Raw genomic sequence first — 24,274 nt, forward strand, 5'->3', positions numbered from 1 at the left:
ATCGGTGCGGCCAAGGTCAAAGGAACCAGTAGAAAAACAGTCACGGTTTGCCTCTAAGCAATCTGAAAGTTCTTGCAATTGTGGTGGGGGAAGATCAATGTCGGACAGGTCGATGACTGGTAGAGACGTTTTGGGGACACGTACCTTGGCCTTTTGCGTTGGCGGGATGACGGGTAAGGTGTCGGCGGCGTCTGCGATGGTGTAGGCGGCATCAGGGTCAGAAGTGGCGTGGAATTGTCCAATGTTGATTCTCTCCGGGATTCGGACGGGATGATTGTTTGTGTTGAGGACCTGCACCATGGAACATCCCTGCTGGACATTAGCTACTGTCCGGGCGGTCGCCACTCCATCATAAGTAACGCGACGTGGGTCTGGCTCAAATACACCGACAAAGTCACATGGGGGAACTCCGCGGGGTGAAGATAGCCTCACCGGGACTTTGGAGACAGAGTTCGGCGGCAAGACAGTAGTACGACATACAAAGGCGTCCGACACAGGAGGGGCTAATGACGGCCGCGACAGCAGGGGGACAGATGAAGATCCTATCTTCGCGGTGCCGGACGTAGGGTTAATGGCGATGTTGTGGGACATCAAACTGCTGGCTCCAGAGCTGGAAATCGTCGCTCCCGTCGAAGGACGGGGGGAGTCTGGAACGTTGTGCGGCTGCCATGGCGTGGATGAAAATATACTCGGAAGTATAGGCCGCTGCCACCAATTGTTATGTAGTGATAACAAGGCTAAGAGAGGCACAACCGCACACACGGAGATGGACTTCAGACTGACTCCGGACCGCATGGTCGGAGGTTTATTAAACAGGGACAGTGCCCTAACTCGTCCCAGATGTCAATTGTGTCATCCCCCCATATTTGGTGAATACTACAAAGCTGTTTCCAATCTTACAAAATCATACGACATGCACGTACCACCTGCCATTGTGTTGTCTCATGTATTCTTTAAAGCAAACCGCAAGTTAAGTGGCATGTGTGCTAATGGCATTACATCCAAAATCAAACATTCGAATATGATAATTTTAAAATCCTGACAATTTTTCTGATAGACTGCGAATCTCTTATCAGACAGATCCTGACCTAAATGTAAACAAAACTTAATTCCTGATATAGCCGACAAGTTGAAGGTATCTAAGACTAGTATCAATACATTGCAGGACTGTCTCAGGGTACCGTCCTTCCGTCCCAGGACAGAAATTTGCTTAATATTGGGACGGAAAAAAATTCAACCCTTTCCGTCCCAAAATATCAATTTCATGAGATAAAACTGATGAAAATGTACTTTTCTAGCTTAAAATGCCAGATTCAACGGTGAAAATTTTAAAAATCGGCTCCCAAAATAGTGGGACAGAAAAAAATCTTAAGCTGGAGACAGCCCTGATACACTGATATTGAAACTGTGGCACAACTTTATGAACTTGTACTTGATACATGTAGTTGGCGTTTGTGTTCACATGCGGCTAACCATTTTGAGTCCCAACTCAAGGAAGAGGAAGCCATGAAAATCCTGTGCATTTCCTGTTGCCACTCCATTCAACTGTCACACGCAATACAGGTACACATAACCACAATGCCGGCATACCTCATGATAAAAATAGAACAGGAAACGTACCTGACCTTGCCATTATCTACAACTAGTTGCCCGACCATTTCTCATACCGTAGCAAGATTCACAAAGTAAACCAAGAAAATGTTTGTTCAGTTACTTAACGTACTGACAGTATCACTTCAAGTTACTGACCTGAGGCCATATCTGCATTTTTAAGGCATTTCCTTTCCTCAGGATAATGTCATTCGTTCCTTTGACTGCAATCTAATAAGGAAAACTTTTCAGGAAGGTTATAATGAGGACAGAATACTCACAGAATTCCGCCGTTCCGAGCATCCTACCATTCGCAAGCAAAGAGGACAAACAAGTGTCGATTTCACCCTTTCCTGCAAAGGCCAAGACCTTTCTTGGAATCTTTCTCACAAGCACAAGATCTTGTCGACCTTCAAACAATCACCGCTCAAAGACCACGATCGCACTTGATCTTATAGACTCATGGTTGGAGGGTACTTCTAACGTTGTTGGAGTAAACTTCTTGGTGGAGCGCACATGCCTGCCATTTGGTGGGAATCATTCCTTGTCCAACCAAAAGAGCCCTCAAAAGGTTAACCGAGTCGTGACTGTTGCCACAAAGGGTGTATGACGTCGTAGGTGTGTCCGCACGCCCCTGTATGTTTTCAGGGAGGGTGCAACAAACGGAATGTTGTTTTGGTAAACAGAAGAAGCAACCGAGCATGTCCAACACATCTGATGCTGAGCTTAGTATGTCAAAAACATCTGTGTGGGTCACATGGTATTATTTTGTGTCTACCCAAGCAATGTGCAATATGTCTCAATTAACATAGCAAATACAGAAAGTTTTGGTTAGGCCATACTATTTCAATAACTTGTCTTTTGAAGATTTATGTTAGGGGAAAACATCTCGGTTAAAAGTTGTAAAAATATTAACAGTTGAGTTTCAAACTAACTGTACTGTACGAAATTCAGATTATAAATAGAATAAAAATCTAAAAAAAGGAAAAAGAAAAAAGTAAGACAAGAGGACAATTTCAAGTACAATTACTTTTGTCCAAAGAAAATCTTGACAATTTACTTATTCTTCTTAAAATACAAACTTGAGATATCTAAACATCTTACTAGCAGAAAACCTGGCTTTGTGGCAAGAACAGTACAGGTTGTTACATTTACATGTACTTCTTCCTGGAATTGTTTCCTGTCGAGTTTCCCAGAAATCATGACAACATCCTGTATGGATTGTCAAGGGATACATGTTGGTGTGATGATTGTATTCCCACATGGACAACTTTCAACGATCAAATAGAGCAAATAAATAAATACAAGGAAAAAGCCTTTTTAACAGATGGTGATATAAGAACAGTAAGAAACTTTACAAGCATCATAAACAATGTCATCACATACAATGTTTCCGATGGTTGCATTCAATGTTCTCAAAGAGACCAAGTCATTGGAAGATGAAAAAAAAATCTACATGATTGTCAAATTCCAGCCTTTCTATGGAAGACACTTTGTGAGAATAGTCATTGTGCTTCAGGAAGCACATGACAGTCATTCGCAGGCACAAGTGGTAATTCAATACCCTGCTGTCATGGTTGTCATGGCAATAATAGAACACCACAGATCACATGATGTTCAGTTAGTTGATCCATTCCTTGTTCTTCAGGAGGAATTTTGGGATGAAAGTCAAAAGAAACAGAAAGATTTAAACTTCATGCCAGATGCTTTTCTTCATTGTGAAATAATTAGACTAGAAGACATACTGTTCGTGTTGAAGGGTTCACTGCGAAAACCGTGAAGAAAAACTACCACGAACATTTCTGCATTTAAGGTATTTGAATCATTGTTATGCTCTTTGCCATATGTCTGTGCTGTGATAGATTAATGTAAATGCAGAAATGTTTGCGCTGGTTTTATGTTTGCGATTTTCACGGTGACTGCAAACTTAAAGCCACCGCAAACATTTTTGTCCAATACTGTAGCAGTACATAGGGCTGCCGCAAACTTAAAACCGCAAACTCCATTTTCGCCGTATCGAAAAATAAAAACCACACAAACTTCAATGCATTTACAGTATTGAGTAAAGGATAGAGTGTGGACCCTGTGGGGGATAAATCTCCATGTGTCAATGCCCCTCCCTGGGAATCATTAAAACGTAGTTTGCCTAAGCTTTTTTTATTGGAGGGATTAACAAACAGAATAGGAACTCCCAGGGGGCAGAAACCCCACACTGCACCACACACTTCACACTTACTCAACAATGACTATTATGTGTTAAAGTGAGTAGATTTGGCTTTGCTCCCATATGTAATGCTTTTCATTGAGCACAATACAGTACTTAAAAGTCAAACAAAATGAGCAAAAGCTATGAAAGAACAAGCAATTTTCCTAATGGACTGTTAACAAATGGGAAAAGAACATTCCAACAAGGAATCCAAGAGTAAAGGAAAATAGAGATGGAAGCATTTGATGCCTGCCTATTATTGTGTCTCAGTGTCTCTACTACTTGATCTCATCAGATGTCTACATCAAAACTCTGATAACTTCAGCAAAATATACTCTGAATTATCTATTACATTAACAAATCACTTTTTACCACTCCAAAGTTGCTAGCTTTAGCCTTATAAAAGTAAATCATTTAAACTGACTCTTTCAACAATATGTGATGAAATACAATGGTTTATACTGTTATCAATGGTTCTGTTTTTACAAAGTCAAGTTCAAGGAGCATTCCAGAAACAAGAAAGTCTCTGAAGTGGCCTCCGCAATAAGACCTTACATAACTCTGGTCTTAAGAGGCTTTGTCAATGGTTAACCTTAACCTACATACTATGCACACACAAGTGCCAAAAATAACAATTTCACCTTCAGCCAATTCCATTTCCATTAGTAAAATAAACTGGCGACTTTCCAGTAATGGGTTATTATATCAGTACAAACTGTCTATAAACCGCCATCTGCTGGAAAGGTAAACACTTTTGATCCTTGGCAGAAGGAGCAAGTGTGGGAGAGCGTGTTTTAGAGCTGTGTACCAGTATACTGTACTGATACAGTACCGGTACAATCAATTAGGTACAGGTCCAAAATACCTGAACCCTGGTGGACCGGTACTAATCAGGTCAAGCCTGACTCAGGGGATGGCCACTTTGACAGATAAAATTACTATGAAATTACCGTGGCAGTGCAATAAAGCCACATCTATACTATACTCCAGCACATAAAACACATTTGCAAGGCTGGAGTCAAATTTTCATCTGTGTTTTCATAAAAATAATACCTAGCACAATTAAGCATTATGTTGTTACCAGTTCAAAACATGCTTTTGTCCTTATTGAAAATCTACCATTTTCTGAACAAGTAATAGGTACAGGTTCAGGTCCGGACCTGTACCGAAACCCGTGTACCTGTACCTGTACCTAAAAATTGTTTAGGTACACAGCTCTATGTGTTATCCAAGAGGTCTCTGTTTTGCAGTAAGCTAATTTACCGTGAAATGGTAATTTGACAAACAGTAGCCAGGCACTGGGGTACGATTTCACACTTGTCAATTTAGATTAGGAAAAGTCCCTTGCCAAATCTAAAGGGTACCATCTTGTTCCAGTAACTCTAGATGTACTGTGCAGTAAAATCTAGTCTCTGGATGAAGCACTGCTTTGACGAATGGTTTTCACAGCATTTTGTTTTCTTTTATTCATCTCAGCAAACCAGTATGCCGCATCCTGGTGTGATTTGACCTAATTCTAATCTTATGTCACATCAGACATGCCCAGTTTGTCTGGCAAGAAGATGGAAAGGCCATAATGTATGTGTCCTTACATTTTGTGGCAACAAGGTGACTGATGCTAGAAAAAACAACTTTTTCATCCTTCTGCCTACAGACATAGAATTCTCAAAATAACTAGAAAAGCAGAGCTGTCTCCAGCTTTAATGTTTTTTCCGTCCCACTCATTGTTTGGGAGCCCATGTTGTTCATTTGTTGTTAAATCTGTCATTTTAAGCTTTTGAAAATACATTTTCATCAGTTTCATGTCCAATGGGTTGAATCTTTCGTCCTAAGAAGCAAATTTCCGTCCCAGGATGGAGGGACAGGTCCTAGAGGCAGCCCTGCTGTAAAGTTGAATACATAAACTTCATTTCCAGGACCTTTCTTACCTTAGGCCACACCAATTTAATTTCTTGGTTAACGAAATTTTTAAAGAAATGATAGATTGGAAAATCAACATGAAAACAGAATCTCAGAGGAAAGTTTGTACTTTGGTGCACACAGTTTCAGGGAGTGAACAGGGTCAGGTGCAAGTTTTCACCCCAGCCTTCTGTTTTAATGATGTCTTTGTGCTTAAGTTATAAAAAAAATCTGTTAACTAAGAAATCTTACCCTTAGATCCTCCCGCAACTCTGTTGCATAGGTCGACTTTGCGGCAAACCTTTTTTCTCCAAATGTTTCTGTTTCATTTCCAGGAAAATTCTCCTTGCTCTGATCACTAATACAAATTTCATGCTCAAGAACTGACAGTTGACGGATCATTTTCGAACCCTCTCATCGCAATGTAAAGTTCATGTTCTATTATAGGGAAAACTACAAGCCAGAAGACACCAGTACCAAATGTCAGACGGCTACACATGTATCTACTAAGCAGACTGATAGACAATTGACCTATTGTTCTTAAACCCATTGTCACCTAGGAAAGTTCAAATTGCTTTTAAGATATTTCAAGAAGATTTCAACTTCATTTTTCAGCTGATCTGTATTACTCTGTCTGACCAAGAAAATGGGCTGACCTTTAGGACATCCCAAATTGATATCCTTGGTTTTTGCATATTCCAGATTAAAATCTGCCACTGATATTTCAGAAGATTTTAACTTTATTTTCCAGCTGACCTGTATATTCATAGTCTGCAAAGAGACCGCCCTTTAGGATTTACCCTGAATTGATATCCTTGGTTTTTGCATACTTCAGAGTAAAATTTGGCAAGAAAATGAAACAGAGGGCTGGAAGAAAACCTTGAATCTGACAATATTCACTGAAAAGGTAAAATGAAAAGGCACATAGATATAATGAACAGACTCTGCTTTCATGTTGATCTTCCAGTATAGCATACTGTAAATGCAGAAATGTTTGCGGTGGGTTTTATGTTTGCTATTTTCGCGGCGACCGTTTCACCACGAACTTAAAACCACTGTAAACATTTTTGAAATACCGCAAAAACTCCATTTTCCCCTTGGCGCGAAATAAAAGCCATGCAAACTTAAATGCATTTACAGTAACGTTTTAAATAGTAGAACCAACCAACCAACCAACCAACCAATCAACCAACCAACCAACCAACCAACCAACCAACCAGTTAATTTAGTGTGGCCTAAGATATATGCTTTACAAACTACCACTACAGTTTACTATCTAATCAGACCAAGAAAAAGACAAGCCTTTTATAAGACTTAACCCTCAAACCACCGTATGGGGTCAAAACTGACCCCAGGCGTATATCAACATGAGCCATTTTGACATTTCGAGTCGAGAACAAAATTTCTTCTGTGAGTTTGTTTATATATATGTCTTTTATCTTCTCACAAGTTTTTACCGAGATTGGCTCATTGTTGATTAAGTTATACTAGAAAGTTTACGCATGGTCCAGTGGGGTCAAAACTGACCCCAGCAAAATCTGCACTCTTATTCCCTATTGTTTGATACTTGTCATGTAGTAACATGTATGATAAGGGTTATAATGATCATAGTTACAAAATGTAATTGTGTAGAAACGTGAAAAAAACGATTTTTTTAAATGAACGTAAAAATTAATGACGTTGCGACGTATTATGACATCATTTATGTGATTTTATTGACGAAAACCAACAAATTGGGTATTTCCATATAATTCAAAGGTACACGATAAAACTTAATTAGAAATTATGTATGATAAATCATAATATATCCAAAGACGTTATTTGTAGATGGCAACAGGAACGACGTCAAAATGACGTCATAAAAATTATATTCATATCAAGTTACATTAGCGAAATCCGTCTTGGTTCCGCAATCTTGAATTATTTTAAATGCATTTTTTCATCATATAACCTAATAACACAATAAAAATGGACCAAAACGTTTATATTAAGATTGTTTCTGTTTGAATAAACATGGTAATGATGAAATTTGAGGTTGAAATAGCCGGTTATAGCTAATCTAATTATATCGTCCGCCATCTTAGATTTTGACCGATGACGTAATCAAAAATGCATAAATTATGAATATTAAATCATTAAAGTGATAGTGAATTAAGTTGGTTGGTATTGATGTAAGAAAATAAGTGCAGTTTAAAATGACAGCCCTAGAATTACATTGTAAAATCCAAAATTAGCGACTTTTTCCAAATATGGCTCTAAGAAACCGGTTGCCATAGCAACATTAAAATATTGATTAGATATTTCATTAAATTAAAATTGTTGCCAAAGAAATTTTAGCAAAGGTGATCAAGTTTGGTTGTTCTAGCGTAAGACATACAGTTGCTATATGACATCAAGTGTTGGCGCAGGCCTCAAAAGAGCCCGCTTGTCTGAATAGCGTATGTTGCAAAAGACGATGTTCCCTATTTTTGCATAAATTATGATAATGAGCAGAAATTATTCACACCTTATCATGTCAAACTGTCCCTTATAGATTACTTAAACTATGCATATATACAAACCACAAAAATAGTCACCAATTAAGCTATATTTGTAGAAAACATTGTGGGGTCAGTTTTGACCCCATACGGTAAGATTAGTCGTAAAAAAGCTACGGTGGTTTGAGGGTTAATGCATTTGCCACGCTTTCATGCTGGTGATTTTCCAAGGAAACTGTACGCAAAAACAGACAGGCGGAATCACTGATCTCGTTAATGGAGCGCCCATGGGGAAAGTCTCCTTTATCTGCACCTGATGCATGTCGGCTCCCAAAAGGTCACCTAAGCTTGTAAGAGTTACGGCGGGAATACTATACATCTAAAGATATAGATGTAAAAAAATGTTTGCTAGTGAATTGCAAGGTCGGGGTTCAAAGCCCAGCCCAGACTTTTATTAAAAACGTTTTAACATTTTTTGAACCCTGATATATTGTTACATTCGCCAAGAAGGTACTGAAAAGGCTATGAAAAATGCAGCCATTGTTGTGCAGTTTCCTGCAGTATAGCTATATCCTGCTAGAGGTCTCTTTTAGGATAAACATAATTCGTGTGATATTGCTTCATCAAAGGTTTTGAATTGATAGATTCTAAATTGAATCTTGTTAAAGTCATTCACATTTTTTAATGTAAACCCAAATTTTATCATATGATGTATCAATTAGTTCCAATCAAAGGTTTTATCAATGGATCATTTGATTGCAATGATGACAGTAACTGAGTACTAGTAAGTCACAGGTGCCTTTACATTTAGGCGGACCAGACCGAACCGGACGCACGGATATTTATAATCCGGATCTCAGCCCTCTGGTTTAAGCCCTCTGCTTGCTACCTTTTTGCTCTAAAATGTCTCACAATAAGGCCACACCAATTAATTTCTTGGTAAACGGATTTCTATTTAAAAAAATTAAAAAATTTTGAACAAAAAAATCATGAAAACAGAAGGCTGGGCCATTTTTTCTAAATTTTTTTATTTTTGAAAAGAAACCAAGAAATTAAATTGGTGTGGCCTAAAGGAAACAAACTGGTGTGGTCTAATTTAACCTGAGACCATTGAAGCTTTCCTGATCTTGACTCTGCTCCAAACCATCGCTTCCCTGCCAACAACAACTGCCGGTCAAGGCAGACCCTCATTGTTAAACATGTTTGGATCTCTGACTAACATTTACCTGGATTGTTGGTTCAGGGCTTTTCACATTTACCTGGTTGGACATGTTTATACCTGACTGTGAAACCAAGGGATGTAAACAGCATTCGTAGCTTTGGGGCAATGACAGCGCTGAGACGAAATTCTACCGGTTTCGACTTTCTTTGTCTTTCTCAAGAATCTAAGGGATGTAAACAGGTTCCCATCAATGTACATGTTCTTCTTATGTTTTTGCTAGATAGCACATGTAGATAAGTCAGTATCGTAGCAGTAGTCATTGTCAAGAAAACTAAACACAGAATGTGCTTTAGGCTATTTTGATAGCAATATTTGTGCAAAAACATGAAAATTCAACTTCTGTAGTAATGTTTTATACATGTATATGTGTGAAAATATGTTTCCTTCTTCAAGAAATAGACCAAAACCAAATGCACCAATGTTATTCACTAAATACAGTTTACATGGACCCAAGTTTCATGTTACCGCTCAAATCGAGTGACAACCCTTTGAAGACCACTTTACAAAATGTACCAGGTTAAAGACACTCAGGATATTGCCTTCCATAAAAGCATTTTTCCCCAGAAGGCTACTTTCGCGGCAGTCCGATTACAGAAATGGATCTATTTTGGGAAGTATTTCAGTCGTCAATGTTTCAAAGTGCTTTCAAGACAGTGTCAATCTACTGGCGCTGGCTATCATTATCACATTAAAAAGTACTTGGATATGGTAGGCCCAACTTTGAGTAGCTAAGAAAATCCTTTCTGCTCGCTTGTTGCTGGGCACTTAAATTGCACAGATTGAGTTTGTATGGGATATTACTATTAGGGCATAAGTTTGCCTGCCTATCTATATAATGTGATTCCTGGAACAGCCGGGACCCTGAATCATTTTAACTCGGACTTAAAATCAATGCGGGACCCTGTGACAAATAGACACCGTGAGCTAATCGTGCGAACCCCTACATGCACTGGCGCAATGGGACCTAAGCATTTGGGGGGGGAGTGCATATTCAGCAAATACATGTAGATCTTATCTCACAACATTAATTTTCAAGAATTGTTTAAAGTTTGGCTATCTATCCACAACAAATCTTTGAAAACTTTGAAAGCATTCGCATAGGACAGGCAAGCCTGCACCTGACATACTAGTAAGTAGATAAATAATAAGGAAGTAACAGAAACAAGAACTGGACAGGTGCCCATAGCAGTCACGCATGATTAGATTGCTCTCATCCAGAGATAAAACAACATAACCTTTTCCTAACACCACCAGACATTCCCTATTCTTACTGGTGGGTAGCTACATTTTGTTCTTCGTGTTCACCTTTCTAAGTTGACATTTTACGGAGCCCATTGTGATTCGGCATCAGTGCATGGCTGAATCAACAGTAGTGAGACATGGTCCAGTGGTCATCAAAGCTGCTACTGGACCCCAAGGTCGGGGTTCGAAGCCCAAGACCTCAAGATTTTTTAACCCTGATATATCATATCTAGTGTGCAACATCGAAGCTGTAAAATATTTACAATATAGAATGTTAACTGTTTCAAAATTTTGAATGTTTAATATTTCCAAATTTTACACAGTTGCTTGAGTAACTGTCATTTGGCATTTCTTATTACCTGGATGTCTAATCTTCATCACCGTTTACAGTATAAAAAATAAAAAAAAGGTTTTTCAGTGTTCATTTTGCTTCCTCCCTTAATTTGAACTTTTTTCATTTCTTTTTGGGCTGTATTTTGATATTTCATTTGGCCACTACCACCAGTACGACATGCTCTGTACGTAAACTGACCTGGTAATGCTGCTGCCCACACAAAAGTTGCTAGGTGGCTTAAGCCTGGTTAAACTAACCGTTACATGTATGTCAGGGGCTGGCTATACCTTTTTTGGGGGAGAAGACTGCTGGAGAAAGGTCTGATATCCAGGTGGAACTTCTACGTTACTTTGATTTCATCAAAATGACTTGTCTTTAGTCTGCTCTAAAGAATAACCAGTGCTTAAAAGCATTTTAGGTTCAGAATGAAAGAAAAAAGACATCAAGTTTTCCTCCATCCCCTACAATGTAAAATAATGGTCCTCCCCTATGGCCACTTCCTTCAGGAGCCAGTGAGTGTTGTATATAAAATGTTCAGCAATGTAAACATCCTTTGGGAGAGGCACAGGGCCCATAACAATAAAAATTCCTCAAAACTCTGGCTCGACTCTTGTACTCCTAGGAGGCTGCCAAAAGAAAGCTCTCTTGCCCCTATATTTTCCAATGGAATAGCTAATTAGAAAAAAAACAGAATGCCTTTTCTAAGCTATACATCAAGGAAGAGCCCTAACTGCAGCTGCATCTACTTTGAATTCAGGTCTTTGAAATCCTGTTTTTAATCCTATTAGAGCTGTACTAGATTTGGAATTCATTATCATCAAATACATGAGTAGGGTCCTCTTACTCTTTGACAGCTTTGAATGATAACTTTGATGTATCAAGTCATTCAACGTAGGGCTCAACATACTTCATTTGCATTTTTTGCAATATGAGATTAACGATACCTGAAACCCATATTCTTTAAGGTGACGAAATTGCAAGCTGTTAATGTTTCCTCGATAATCTCAAAATTTTTTCTGCAAAATGCAGGTGGGTATTTCAAGCACTTGTGGCGCATAGCATTGGCATAATGGTTGGGGTGTTTTGCCCTTTAGCACAGAGGTCCTGGGTTCGAATATCCTGACAAGCCACAAATGTTGTGTCCCTTGAGAAAGGCACTTTACACGACTTTCCTCACTCCATCCAGGTGTAAAAAATGTGTCCCTGACGTCGGTTTGGGAGGTAAAAGGCGGTGGAAGGAGAGGGATGGGCCCTGCCTTTCAATACCGTGCCCTAGACACAGTGGATAACAACCCACTGCCCCTATGGCCTCAAAAAGGCTATGGGACTACCTTTACCCTTTTCCCTATTCCAAGCACTTCAGTATAATATACAGGGCTATCTCCAGCTTTAAATTTTTTTTCCGTCCCACTCATTACTTGGGAGCTGATTTTTTAAATTTCTAATGTTGAATTTGTCATTTCAAGCTTAAAAGAATACATTTTTCTTAATTTTATCTCATGAAATTGAGATTTTTGGGACGGAAGGGGTTGAATTTTTTTCCGTTCCAACAAGCAAATTTCCGTCCAGGGACGGAAGGACGGGTCCTGGAGTAACTGCCAGCCATGCATGCGAAGTTCGTGGGTTATGCTAGGTAGTTGTGGGCTCAGACAGATATAGATGTCCTCCTCCGCATGCTTTCACAGTTGCCAGGCAACAATGTGTGTTACAGACGTAGTATGGCCGCACCTTGTTTCACACCTGAGCTGAGACAGGTACAGGTAAGTTACACCTGGTCTCACCTGGTCTGACCACTGCCCATGACTCATGGAGGAGGGTCTGCATGAGGCTTATCTGTAAGGCGTAGGCAGCCTATTTTGATTTCCTGTAATTCGTAAGGAAAGCCGTCTTAATTTGTAGCTAGGCGACCAAATTTGGCACAATTGTCTTCCTTGATTCTAGCGTAATACGTTCTTCTGAATTCAGCATAAAGCATTGTCAGGACCCCCATGCAGACCCTCATGGAGGTCTACGCACACATGTTAAGGGAAGTAAATGATGTGAAGCATGTTCCTTTTACATGTAGCTAACAGTGCAGTGCAGCTTTGCTACGGCTTAGGTTTTTCAGCCAAGCACACAGGGTCACCTCTTATCGATATTTGTGTTGGGTTCTTTTACCAATACATATGATATCAAACTAGAAAAGAACTCTGCTACTTTCTTAAGCCATTGGGCCAAGCAAAAAAAGAAAAAGTTATAAAAAATATTTTCAGACAAGGAGATATTCATGAAAACACCGCAGATGCAAATCCACCTGCCAACAAACACATTGCTTGTACGGGCTTTTGAATTTCTATAATGCTTGCAATTAACATTCTGATTATCACTGTTTGATAAAACATTGCCATTGCATGGCATGTGTTGGACAAAGATCTGAAAATAATGTCTAAGACCTCCAACGCAGCAGAATTCCAAGGAGGTTAAAAAAACACCTTGGAAATTCTTCCAACATTTTTGGACTGACCAAACTGAATTCGTCATGGACAACATGGTGTCTTCATTTGGAGGGATCTCTAAACTTTTTGTTACCTGGTATACACTATTAGGTACATGGAATTGAAATACCATTTGCAATGCTAAATGAATGCAAAAGTCTTAGAAATGGTAAAACTGCATACTGATAAATGAAGAACAGTTCACTGAGAATAATAATGGAAAAATAGCAGAATTAGAAAACTAGACTGCCTAATACTAATAGTTTGTTGGTTAGATGCTTTAATTGTTTCTATCCTTATTAATCAGGCTTTATTGAATTATAGCAAACTTCATGTTTTGATATAGCAGACACAAGTGATAAACAGTGATAAAATTAAATGTATCTAAAATGTTCCATTAACAAAAATTGAACACAAGCTGTCTTTTAACTTTCTCTCCACCAAGCAAACACATCAAATCAAGTGGTTGACCTCGTTACAGTCTGGACAAATCCCCAAAGCTCTTGCTATTTGTGGGCCTGTAATCCTATGTGTGCGTTGGCACTTAGTCTAAGTCTCACAGTAAGGGTGGAATCACAAGAGCAGCACGGGATAAGGAACATGGTTTGTCTCTTAAGTTTTCACAAAAAGTTAAGGCCACACCAGTTTATTTTCTTGGTTGTCAGACATTTTACAACTAAATGCTGTTATAATAATTGAGCAAAACATCAATATCAAAATGGTTCAGACTATACTATTCACTCACTGAAACTGTGTGTTGATTAAGACTTTCCCATCAGAGTAAGTTTTGAATTCATATTCTAGTATTGTTTCTTTTAAAATCCGAGGAACAAATAGATAAATTGACGTAGCAGAAGATACTAGTGCTCAAAACTTTCTTTTCACTCCTATCATCTATTGGAATACAACTTTCCTTGAAGTTGAAACTGCCTAATCATTATAACTCTTGCTAAGGCCACACCAAGTTAATTTCTTGGTTAACGGATTTTTTTGGGGGTAATTTTTAGAGAAAAAAAATCATGGAAACAGAAGGCTGGGGTGAAAACTTGCACCTGACCCTGTTCACTCCCTGAAATTGTGTGCACCAAAGTACAATTTAAAAAAAATTCTGTTAACCAAGAAATTAAAATGGTGTGGCCTAAAGCTCACAAGTCACAAGCTTGAGCAAGTGCTCTCTCCACAGGGTATTATTAAAGCTTAACTCTCAACAAGCCTCTTGTCACGAAGAGGTTATCCACCGTGATTTTTATTGCCCTGTTGCTAGGATACCATGATGTATAAAACCTTCATATATCAGCTATAAGCACCTGTTGACCTATAACGGACGGTGGTTATTACTGTATGCCCGGGGCAAGTGAAAATGCCAATCGGGATAGCACGATTTTTCAATGGTTGCAGGGAGATATGGGTAGATATGAGGGCCTGCGTGCTCTTTTCTGTAAGGCGTAGGCAGCCTATTTTTATTTCCCGTAATTCGTAGGGAAAGCCATCTTAGTCACGTAGTCACGTAGCAGGAAGACCAAATTTTATGTAATTGCCTTCCTTGATTTTAGCGTAATACGTAGGGCGTTCTTCTGAATTCAGCGTAAATAGTTGTCGGGGACACACAACCCCCCCCCCCCATGCAGACCCTCAGATATTGGTCCACTGGCCTGACTATATCATGCTCCCAGCCCTAAAAACTTGTCAGCTGCCAGTAAAGCAATAAAGATATGTCGGTAAAATCATTTTGCTTGTCATTTCCTATGATATGACAATTGCAAACAAAGAGTAAATCTAGCAAGCTAGAAAAGCCCTCACTCTTTGGTCTTGTAGTTAAAACATTGATACATCTAATATCATTTATAAGATCATATTGCCTATTATGAGTACATGACGTCTACACAAAGTGTAAATTTACATGTAGCAAGCTACAAAAGTCCCCACTCCTTTGTCTTGTAGTTAAAAATTGATACATCTATTCATTTAAAGTGCTTTTTTACTGAAAAATAAAAGGATTCCCTGCGGTAACTTACCTTAATCTAATTTTAGGTCAATTACACAGCTTACATCATACATGGACTGTCACAAAAGACGGGCAACATGTACTGTACATACAGGCTCAATGTACCGGGAAAATTCTTCTACGCTCTTGGAGAAGAACAAAAGGGAGTGGACCACGCCTTGCAAGGTACCATTATCAGGACTCAGTTGAGTTGGGTGTACGTGTGCGAAAAGAGCCGGGACTGGAACCCTGAACCTTTTAGTTAAAAGTTCAAGAGCAAGGTCACTAACTACTGAACGCGAAACATTTGAAAAATGTGGCTAATCACTCTTTTCTACCCTGTAAAAAAAACAAAAAGAAGGAAATTTGTATTTGAAATGAAACAGTTGAAATTTGATATGAAACAGTTTGCCTTATCCTAGCTTGTCCTATTTCCATTTTAAAACATCGATTTGCTTCCTAATCTAAGATGTCCAGATATAAAGGTTTGCTTTTCACTTTGGTAAAAGCACAAGCTGACATTTAAAATAAGTCATAGTTACATAATCCTGTCCATATTCCTGTAGGTTACATAAAATGATAAAGCCTTCTTCCTTTTACCCCTATAAGTGCTCCGACACGTTACATAAAGCCATTACGCTTTGTAAAGCCTCCTAAATTAGGCCCGGATGAATTCAAGAGCTCTATTCTCATCCCTAATGACAGCATTTGATAATGGGTTACAGAAATCCTAAATTCGTTTTTAAAAATAGGATGCTGGTAGCTGAGTTTTAGTGAGTTTTGCAGCTGCATGTTGTGATACCGTATTGTCTCCATTAAAGTACGCACCCTAATTAAAGTACCCTGATTTGGGGCTAGTTCCAGACAAATTTGCAGAACTGAAACGTTAAGTCAAAAACTCCAAATAAAGTACGCACCCCTTCTCCACTGATCTTGAACAAATTTTGAACAGGATAAATTCAAATTTATGGTGTTCCTCCTATTATCTCCAGGTCATTTTTCTTATATCAAGGACTTCTACATAATGCCATTCCTTAGATTCATGAAAGATTCTCTTGTTTACTCTGCCAGCATCGTCTCTGCAAACTTGAGGATTGCCTTCGACAAGTTACAAACTTCACAAATTGGCAGGTATTGAGCCATGCATTGTTGCACCGCAGCTGGGTTTCTGGTTTGATTAAGCAAGGGTTTGAGGTCCTTTTCCAATTTGTCCGGGCAATAACCTCAAATAAAGTATGCACCCTGACTTAAGCAATGACTTGTGGTGCCTTTTGAATTTTGGAATGTTTAAAAAGTGCGTACTTTATTTGAGACAATACGGTAGTGTTATTCTACAATAATATAGTCTGGACATTTTTCTTGTTTTGGATGGTATGGATATCAAATATACATTCATATTTTGTAAACAAAATTTAATGTTTTTGTTATTTGATATGATCTGTACATTGCCCCTAGGTATTCTACATATTTCCACATGTTTGCAAATATATCTTAGATTCCGATCACCTTTTCTTGACCCTTTAGGTCTTTTGGATAAATGATCATAATTATCATCATCATCATTATCATAATAGCAGGTTCTGGAGTGCTGTAATGCTCTCTTTACAGATGCCACACTAGTCCCATTATCAGTGAAGAAACTGTTGTAACTTTTCTTATGGCAGCACAAAATGTGTTTAGATTCATGTGGCATAAGAGTATTATCTGTGCCTTTATTGTATAATTGTATGAGATGTTAAAAAAGTAAGACCATTAAACTTCAGTACTATAAAAGAAAAAAAAAGCATCCAAATATGCTGCAAAACATCTATCAAAACTAGAACAAACTGAAGAAATCTGAGAAATAATCCAAGGATTATTCAAAAAATATTTTTTCATCTAGCCTCTCACCCTAAATGCTGTAGAAACAGCCTGACTTCTAATTTACAAATGTATCAAACAAGAGGATGTGATCAACAATGCGTTACCATGACGATGGGGGAAAGAATAAATAAATAAGGCTTTCCATCCATTCACCTGTGCAGGTGGGACAACATAACACAGACTATACAAAAGCTGGGAGAGGGTGGGGCTAATGCTTGAAATGAAGGTTTAAAAATAGCCAGTACTTCTTCTGAAATGGGGGGAGGGGGGACTTGTAGTCTCCAACAAAGTCCTGTCTGCACTAAATATCTAAGCAGATACTTCCCTCCATCAATGTCCCATGTAGAAATGTACGATTCCAAAATTTTAAACAAATTTTTTCTTGTTCTGTAATTCAGGATACATTCTAGAGGCTTCTTGGAACACACCATCTTTTCCAATCATTGTAAAAAGTGCTAAGCTTGATATAGACCAGATCCCTAAACTGAAAGAAAAACAACTGTTCAGTCTGTAACAGTATGCATAATTGGTACTGGGAAAATTATGGGTTAGGTCACATAATCATTAACATTATAGAAGATGGTGATGATAGCAGCCTTTGATCTAACTAATGCCTGTATACAAACATTTTTTCTTCATAAAATACAGATTTATTAGATTAGAAAGAGCTAAAACAAAAGAGAATCAATGTAACAGATTGGGCACATTCTTTTTTTAAATTTTATTAACTCTACTTTTATTTCTTGTTTTCCTACACATTGCTACAACTCTTAGCCAATTTTCAGGATGGTTTTCCAACCTTTTTTTCACCCAGACATTGTTGGTCTGTCCCTAAATCCCTTGTATTTTTCTTTGTTAGACACTTTAAGACTGCTCTATGGACTCTGTAGTAGCTACAAGTATATACTGCAGGGTTTAAATGAGCTTTTGACAGAGCAAACACCATAAAAGTACAATCAAGTAGCTGAGATTTAGCCTTGTTTAGTTTTAGTCTGCTCCAACCGTTGCTCTCCAACTGTAATCTACTTATATGTCTGAATCTCGGACTCAAAATGTATGCTTTACTCGTATCCCGGATTATTAAAACTATTATGATAGTATATCTTATGGACATCTATCTTCTTAGGCAAAGACAGGAATGATAAGTTTTGGACATTATTTGGAAGGACCTTAGCCATAACTTGTCCAAACCTGACCTTTGCTTTCTTGGGCAGAACCAGTTTGGTGCTACACTGGACCAAAGTTCAATAAAAACTTGGCAACCATCTTGCAAGCTATCGTGTGTATGTAAACTATACAGTAGGAACCTAGATAGAATGATAAACACAACCTAAATATATCCAGCAACTACCCTTAATTGTATAGCAAGAGTTGTAAATTTCAAACACTTTTTGTAGATGATTAGAGTTGATTTCTTAACACCATTTCCCTTTCTAGTCAGTACGTCAAAAGTTACTAATTGAAAAGATGTTTAACTTTCTAGATATCTAAAACTTTTCCTCTGGCCTTAAAAACATGTTTATACCTAAAAACTCACCATTGATTTTCTCAAACCATAATAAGGAATACGCAGAATTTTCTTTTCTATAATCATTATAAATTCTCTATGGTGGAAATAAAATTCAAAGTCATTACCTCTGAACAATAAATCATTTATGGTGAATTCAAAATCATTACTTTTTGAATAATTAATCATTATGTGAGAAAAACAGAGGCAAAGTGCAGACAGAAGTGACAACCGATCTTGACTGATGACTACACTTAGTACCGCCACCCACGTTTTCTTTCTTCGCTCCCTGACACCCAGGCATCCGCGAACTTTAAGGCGTTCTACGGTACATCACAAATCTGCACGCGATATTGCACGGAAATACTGTAAAATGTCAAAGCATTTCCCAAATGTACGTGTAAAATATCACATCGGCCTGCCACTATTTGAGCAGAAATCGCTCTCTTGTTCTTGGAAGAAGGAACGCCAACGCAAAGACTTAAGACGATGGTGCTAAGTCCATACAGGAGTTTCGCGGCGGCGGATTTCAACAACAGATTTCCCGTAAAGAACAAGGCGGAAGCTCGACTTACTGTTTTCGGCCACTTGTTGCACGTCGTCCGCCCGCATGTTTCCTTCTTTACGGACGTCTTCACGCAGCAAGATCCTCCGAAGCTGAACGGCCGGCCAGGTATGGACTTATGAAGACTCACAGCTCGGCTACTAGATCACATGCTCGCCGCCGGGCAAACTGCACAGAACTTGTGTTGAAGGAAAATTAAGGCGGCGCTTTTGAGTCATCGGAGCGACCACGCCCCACCGGCTTCTAGGAATTTTGGGACGGTCCACGGGAAGAAAAGGGGGTGTCAGGGCTTTATGCGTGTTTCACGGTTGAAAAGTTGCCATAAGACTGTTTATTAATGCGATTTTTTTTCTATCAATAAAATTGATGAAATAGATTGAAAAAAAACAAATGATTAAAATTAACTCTTTATAAAGAATAATTTTTCCATCAATTCTGATCCAATCTTTAATTATTCTAGTTGATCAATATTCAAAGGTTTTATTTCTTGAAGCCAGAAAAATTTTCATGTCATATTGTTAGATGTCTTGATGCGTCAGAACACTTTTTTTGCTCTTTCCAGGTTACAAAATGTTTTGATTTCCAAAGTGTGATATCATTCAATAAACCAGTCATTTTAAATCAGTAATTACGTTTATGATTAATTTTCACTTTTTCATCGACCACCAATCCGACATTCCCTTCTAATAATGAAGTGGGAATAATTAAGTTTTGATCGATTTGATTGTTATTGATTTGTGAAAATGATATATGATGCTGTTCCCCCCTGGGGATTTTTGGACCGTCCCAGGGGAGGGGTCACTGGACATGTAGAGCAGGTCAGTGCGCAGGCGCAGTAAAGTTGGCAAACAAAATGGCGACCAACTGTTAGCCAAAGTTTTTGGAGTCCAGTCGCGAAAAAAATCTTCACAACTTTCCGACAATTTTCTCACGTCGGCGCGACTCGTGCGCCCCGGATTTCTCCCCAGGATGTCGCTAGCGGGCGAGAGGGCCGACTGGGTCGAGATCATCGAGCCCAAGTCGCGCGAGATTATGTTTGCCAACCTGGTAACCGGGGAGTGTGTTTGGGACCTGCCCGTAGGAGTCGCCGTCAAAAAGGCGCACGACAACCAGTGGTGGGAACTCTTCGACAACAACACCTCAAGGTAAATATCACAACAAACCGTTCTATTCTCCTCTTAACCTAGTCGTAGCCAACTGTACGTCCCTCAGACGCAGACCCTTTTATGAGAGGAATGTCCCCGTCTAGATTTGGTGCGGGTGTTTTGGTGATACGTGTCTCGCTCAAACGCGTCTAGTTAGACCCAAGTGCCAAGGGTCACCATTCTGAACACATAAACTCCTCTCTTCAACGCTCTACCCCCTCTTGTACCCAACACCTAGCTCTAGTCACACGCAGATCTTTCCCCTCAGTTCTTTTACAGGTAGAAATGACGATTGTTTTTGTCGTCTACGTAACCTTAGCGAAAGGAAGTGTTGGTGTTATGTACATGATACGTTGAGACCATCGAGGTCACCGAGTGACTGTCCATAAAAAGTGTCGGACAACTCCCTACGGCATTCCCTCCCATATTTTCCTCCCACGACCTTTGTAGAGAGTTCATTCCGTGTAGCAGTCGTTGTGCCAAGTGTGTCAGACAGCGTTTTTTTGTGTGGATTTTCTGTGCGAAGTTTGTGTGTTTGTGTATGAGTCATGGGGCCGTGCAAGCCGCCAGTAGACACGGTGGGCCGCACACACAGATGCCCCAGTTTTATCTTATCACTCGGGTTAAGGATGTGATTATCATTCCTGAAGACAGGTTTTCAACATCTCCCTCTTCTCTAGTCCGTCATTTGCTCCGTGGTTTGAAATTAGACCCCTTTTTAAAACGCACCTGTAAAATACATTAATCCAAAGCCCTTGACATCTTCCATATGTTGTGGTCTGCTACTGTGTATGTTTTTCATCAGTCATTTTGATGTTTTCTACAAAAGAACTGCTCGATTTTTGTTAGTTTTTAGTATTTCTAGTCCTTTTTTTACGTTTAGTGATGAAAAAGAGCATTTGCTTGTTAAATGTGATCCTCGCTTCGGTCAATCGTGCCACACCCACCCTCATTTGCATTTAATCACCAGAACAAACAATTAACAATGCTCTTTTACAACCCCGTCTGTGGCATTACCATGACAATGGGCTACAAAAGGGCCATGGAAAACTGGAACATTTCTCTCAATGGCTCTAATTTCTACCATAGTCACTGGGGAATTGTCTGTAAATGGACACTTTCCCTAAATACAAGCACAGTTTGGTAAGGTAACCAGCTGGCCCAAATAAGTAAGTTAATGATTTATGGAACAGGTGGGTCTTTACCAATGTGGCAAAAGGAAAAACATGTCATAAGTTAACAATTGATTACACAGTTTTGCAAGGACTATTGTTAATATTTCAATTAGTACAAGACATGTAAATATTTAACTAATGTATAAGTGACCTCAACTTTAAGGCAAAACTTGTTATCTGTTTGCAGATATGTACCGGGACTTGTTTTGACAAAAGGAAAAGAATATAAAGCTCGAAGAAGATTACCGGTAATTCTATTTAAAGTGGAAATTTACCTTTATTTGTTGAATGTTAGACACATAACATATTTATTAGACAGAAGTATGATGTTTTTGTGTGTTCACCAATATTTCAGAGTTCTTCTAGCTTTAAAATGTCCAAATTGACCTTACAAGATTTGTATTTGCTATCCTTTTTTTGGTATCCCAGAAATTTTGGCTCAAATTTGTCCTTCAAATTTGCAAGAAAAATGGAGTTAATAGATTTCTAGGTAATATTATGATAAGAAAGCAGTTTTTTTGATATTCAATTTGCTTGTATCATTGGAAATTCTGTTTTATTGTGTTAACCCTTAGACTTGTCTGTACAATAATCAGACCTTGTCTCCAATACACATGTACATTTACTTGACTCTTATAGGGTTAAATCATGAATGAGAAAGAAATACAGACCAACTGTTTAACTGTAAATGCAGAAACGTTCGCAGTGGTTATATATTCACGATTTTCGCGGTAAGCTCTTCGCCGCACACTTAAAACCACTGCAAACTTTTCCCCTCCTGTATACCCTCTTGTCTACTATTGTCTCAAACGTGAACTTAAAACCACCGCAAAAACTTCTTTTTCTCCCTACCGCGAAATTAAAACCACATGAATTTAAATGCATTTACAGTATGTGGACACAAAATACATGAGTTGGAGTAGCAGATATATGTATAACATTAGCAGGTGTTAAATTGAAACATGTAGATTTACTAGACTCTCCCGTAGGATTAGATTGCTAATGAAAATGAAGTATCAGCTCCTTGTTATTGACACAGAAGCCATGCGTGGCATGCATTAGTAGCAGATTAATGTATAACATTAGCAGGTGTTAGAATGAAACCTGTTAGGCTATTGACATACTGGTGGCAGCAGGAGTATTCACACGGTCACATCTATGTATCAAAGTCTGGTGGTATGGCTTTACCTGAAGGGACCACACTAAAGAGTAATAAATAGATATCTCCATAATTACAGGAAAATGACTGTTTTTGTTATAGAAAAGAAATAGGTGCTTTGCAAAGAAATTTTGTTGAGTTTTAAACTATTTGACAGTAGAAAGTTACAAACCCTTTATCTACAATGAAACCAGTTATGTTTTAATGGCCTTTTAGCAAACTTTGTAATATAAAAATCCAATACATGTAATTAGTTTTTATGTTCATATAGTGTATAATTCTAAATGTGTTACTAGCATTTCTTCGTTTATTGACATTCTTTGCTCATGTTTGTACAATAACTTCAGATCTGGAAAAACGTGCATGTCTGTGTCATGATTTGATTCTAAAATCAGTGAGAAATATCAGATAAAGCACCTTTAGTCACAAAATGTTTTATGTGATATATCGGTGTCTATGCATGGAATGGTTATGAAGTCAAGTGCCTCTCTATAGCTATGAAGATATTTATGAGTTCGTAAAATTTCTTTCATCCTCACGTAATGTTTCTAAAATATGTTTTATGTAAGACTAGTGTATACTGTAAAGTTTGAAATATTTACGATGGTGTTATTTTTGCAGTTTTCTCGGTGACCTCTCAAACTGCAAGACAACACAAATGTCCATTTCCAATGTACTACCACTGTACAAAAGAATTTTTTCAACGGCGAATTTAAAAGCACCTCGAAAACCTTCTTTTTCCTCCTACCGTGAAATAAAACCACTGCAAAAGTAAATGAACTTACAGTACAGTATTGAATGGTGTTGTGGCTGGAGCGTGCTTTATTGTCATTTGTTTCCGAAGACTTGTGCACATCGTGAAATTTTCTGCCATGTTGATTTCATGTATAAAAGATGATATATCTCTAGGGTTGTTAAACGTTCGCACGTGTGATTGTTGATCTAGTTTTGCAGGTAGACATTCAACCATTGGTATGTATGAGTTCCAAGAATTTCCGCAAAGGGTGCATAGAATTCCTAGAAGAAAAAACTCTAAGCCTTACTTGTTATATAGATGATGTACTGTAGTTTGTTTTGTTATTTTCTGATGTTGATCTGCCCATATTTTTATTCAACTGAGTGAACTGACGGACAGAATGTTTAAACGTATATTTATGAATCCATATTCAACAGGTGTGTATTGATATTGCTCACATTTGAGGACTGAAATTTATAGGCATGGATTCTACAGATTTGATAACTTTATATCATACAGAGTTCCATATTCTTGAATTGTCTGGATGACCACACTTGGTTACTTACTAGTAGTGTGGGAAAAACAGTCAAGTGGAAATAACAAACAGATATACCCCATTAAATCAAAATATCATGTTTGAATAGTCTGAAGTTGAAATTAATATGCGTACCTTTGCCAAATGGAAGAAAAATCAGG

At 38.4% G+C, this 24,274-nt stretch overlaps 2 protein-coding genes across 6 annotated transcripts in view; one reads left to right on the forward strand and one right to left on the reverse strand.

The window, feature by feature from the left end:
- LOC136422078 (synaptotagmin-7-like) overlaps positions 1 to 19,589 on the reverse strand; it is a 43,835-nt gene extending 24,246 nt beyond the window's left edge. Inside the window, exon 1 of one of the 4 annotated variants that reach the window (XM_066409711.1) lies at positions 19,374 to 19,589. In XM_066409711.1, the coding sequence (XP_066265808.1) occupies positions 19,374 to 19,410 (37 nt within the window). In that variant the 5' untranslated portion in view covers positions 19,411 to 19,589. Of the gene's footprint in view, positions 1 to 1,871; positions 2,201 to 19,373 lie in introns of those variants that run through there. The other 3 variants (XM_066409712.1, XM_066409713.1, XM_066409715.1) reach the window with 3 other exon arrangements.
- A 592-nt stretch (positions 19,590 to 20,181) lies between these two features.
- Positions 20,182 to 24,274, forward strand: part of LOC136422287 (rho GTPase-activating protein 39-like) — a 41,109-nt gene continuing 37,016 nt past the window's right edge. For both annotated transcript variants that reach the window (XM_066409950.1, XM_066409951.1), the window contains exon 1: positions 20,182 to 20,508. In XM_066409950.1, the coding sequence (XP_066266047.1) occupies positions 20,333 to 20,508 (176 nt within the window). In that variant the 5' untranslated portion in view covers positions 20,182 to 20,332. The remainder of the gene's footprint in view (positions 20,509 to 24,274) is intronic.

Source organism: Branchiostoma lanceolatum, chromosome 16 (genome assembly GCF_035083965.1).
Source record: "Branchiostoma lanceolatum isolate klBraLanc5 chromosome 16, klBraLanc5.hap2, whole genome shotgun sequence".
NCBI lineage: Eukaryota > Metazoa > Chordata > Leptocardii > Amphioxiformes > Branchiostomatidae > Branchiostoma > Branchiostoma lanceolatum.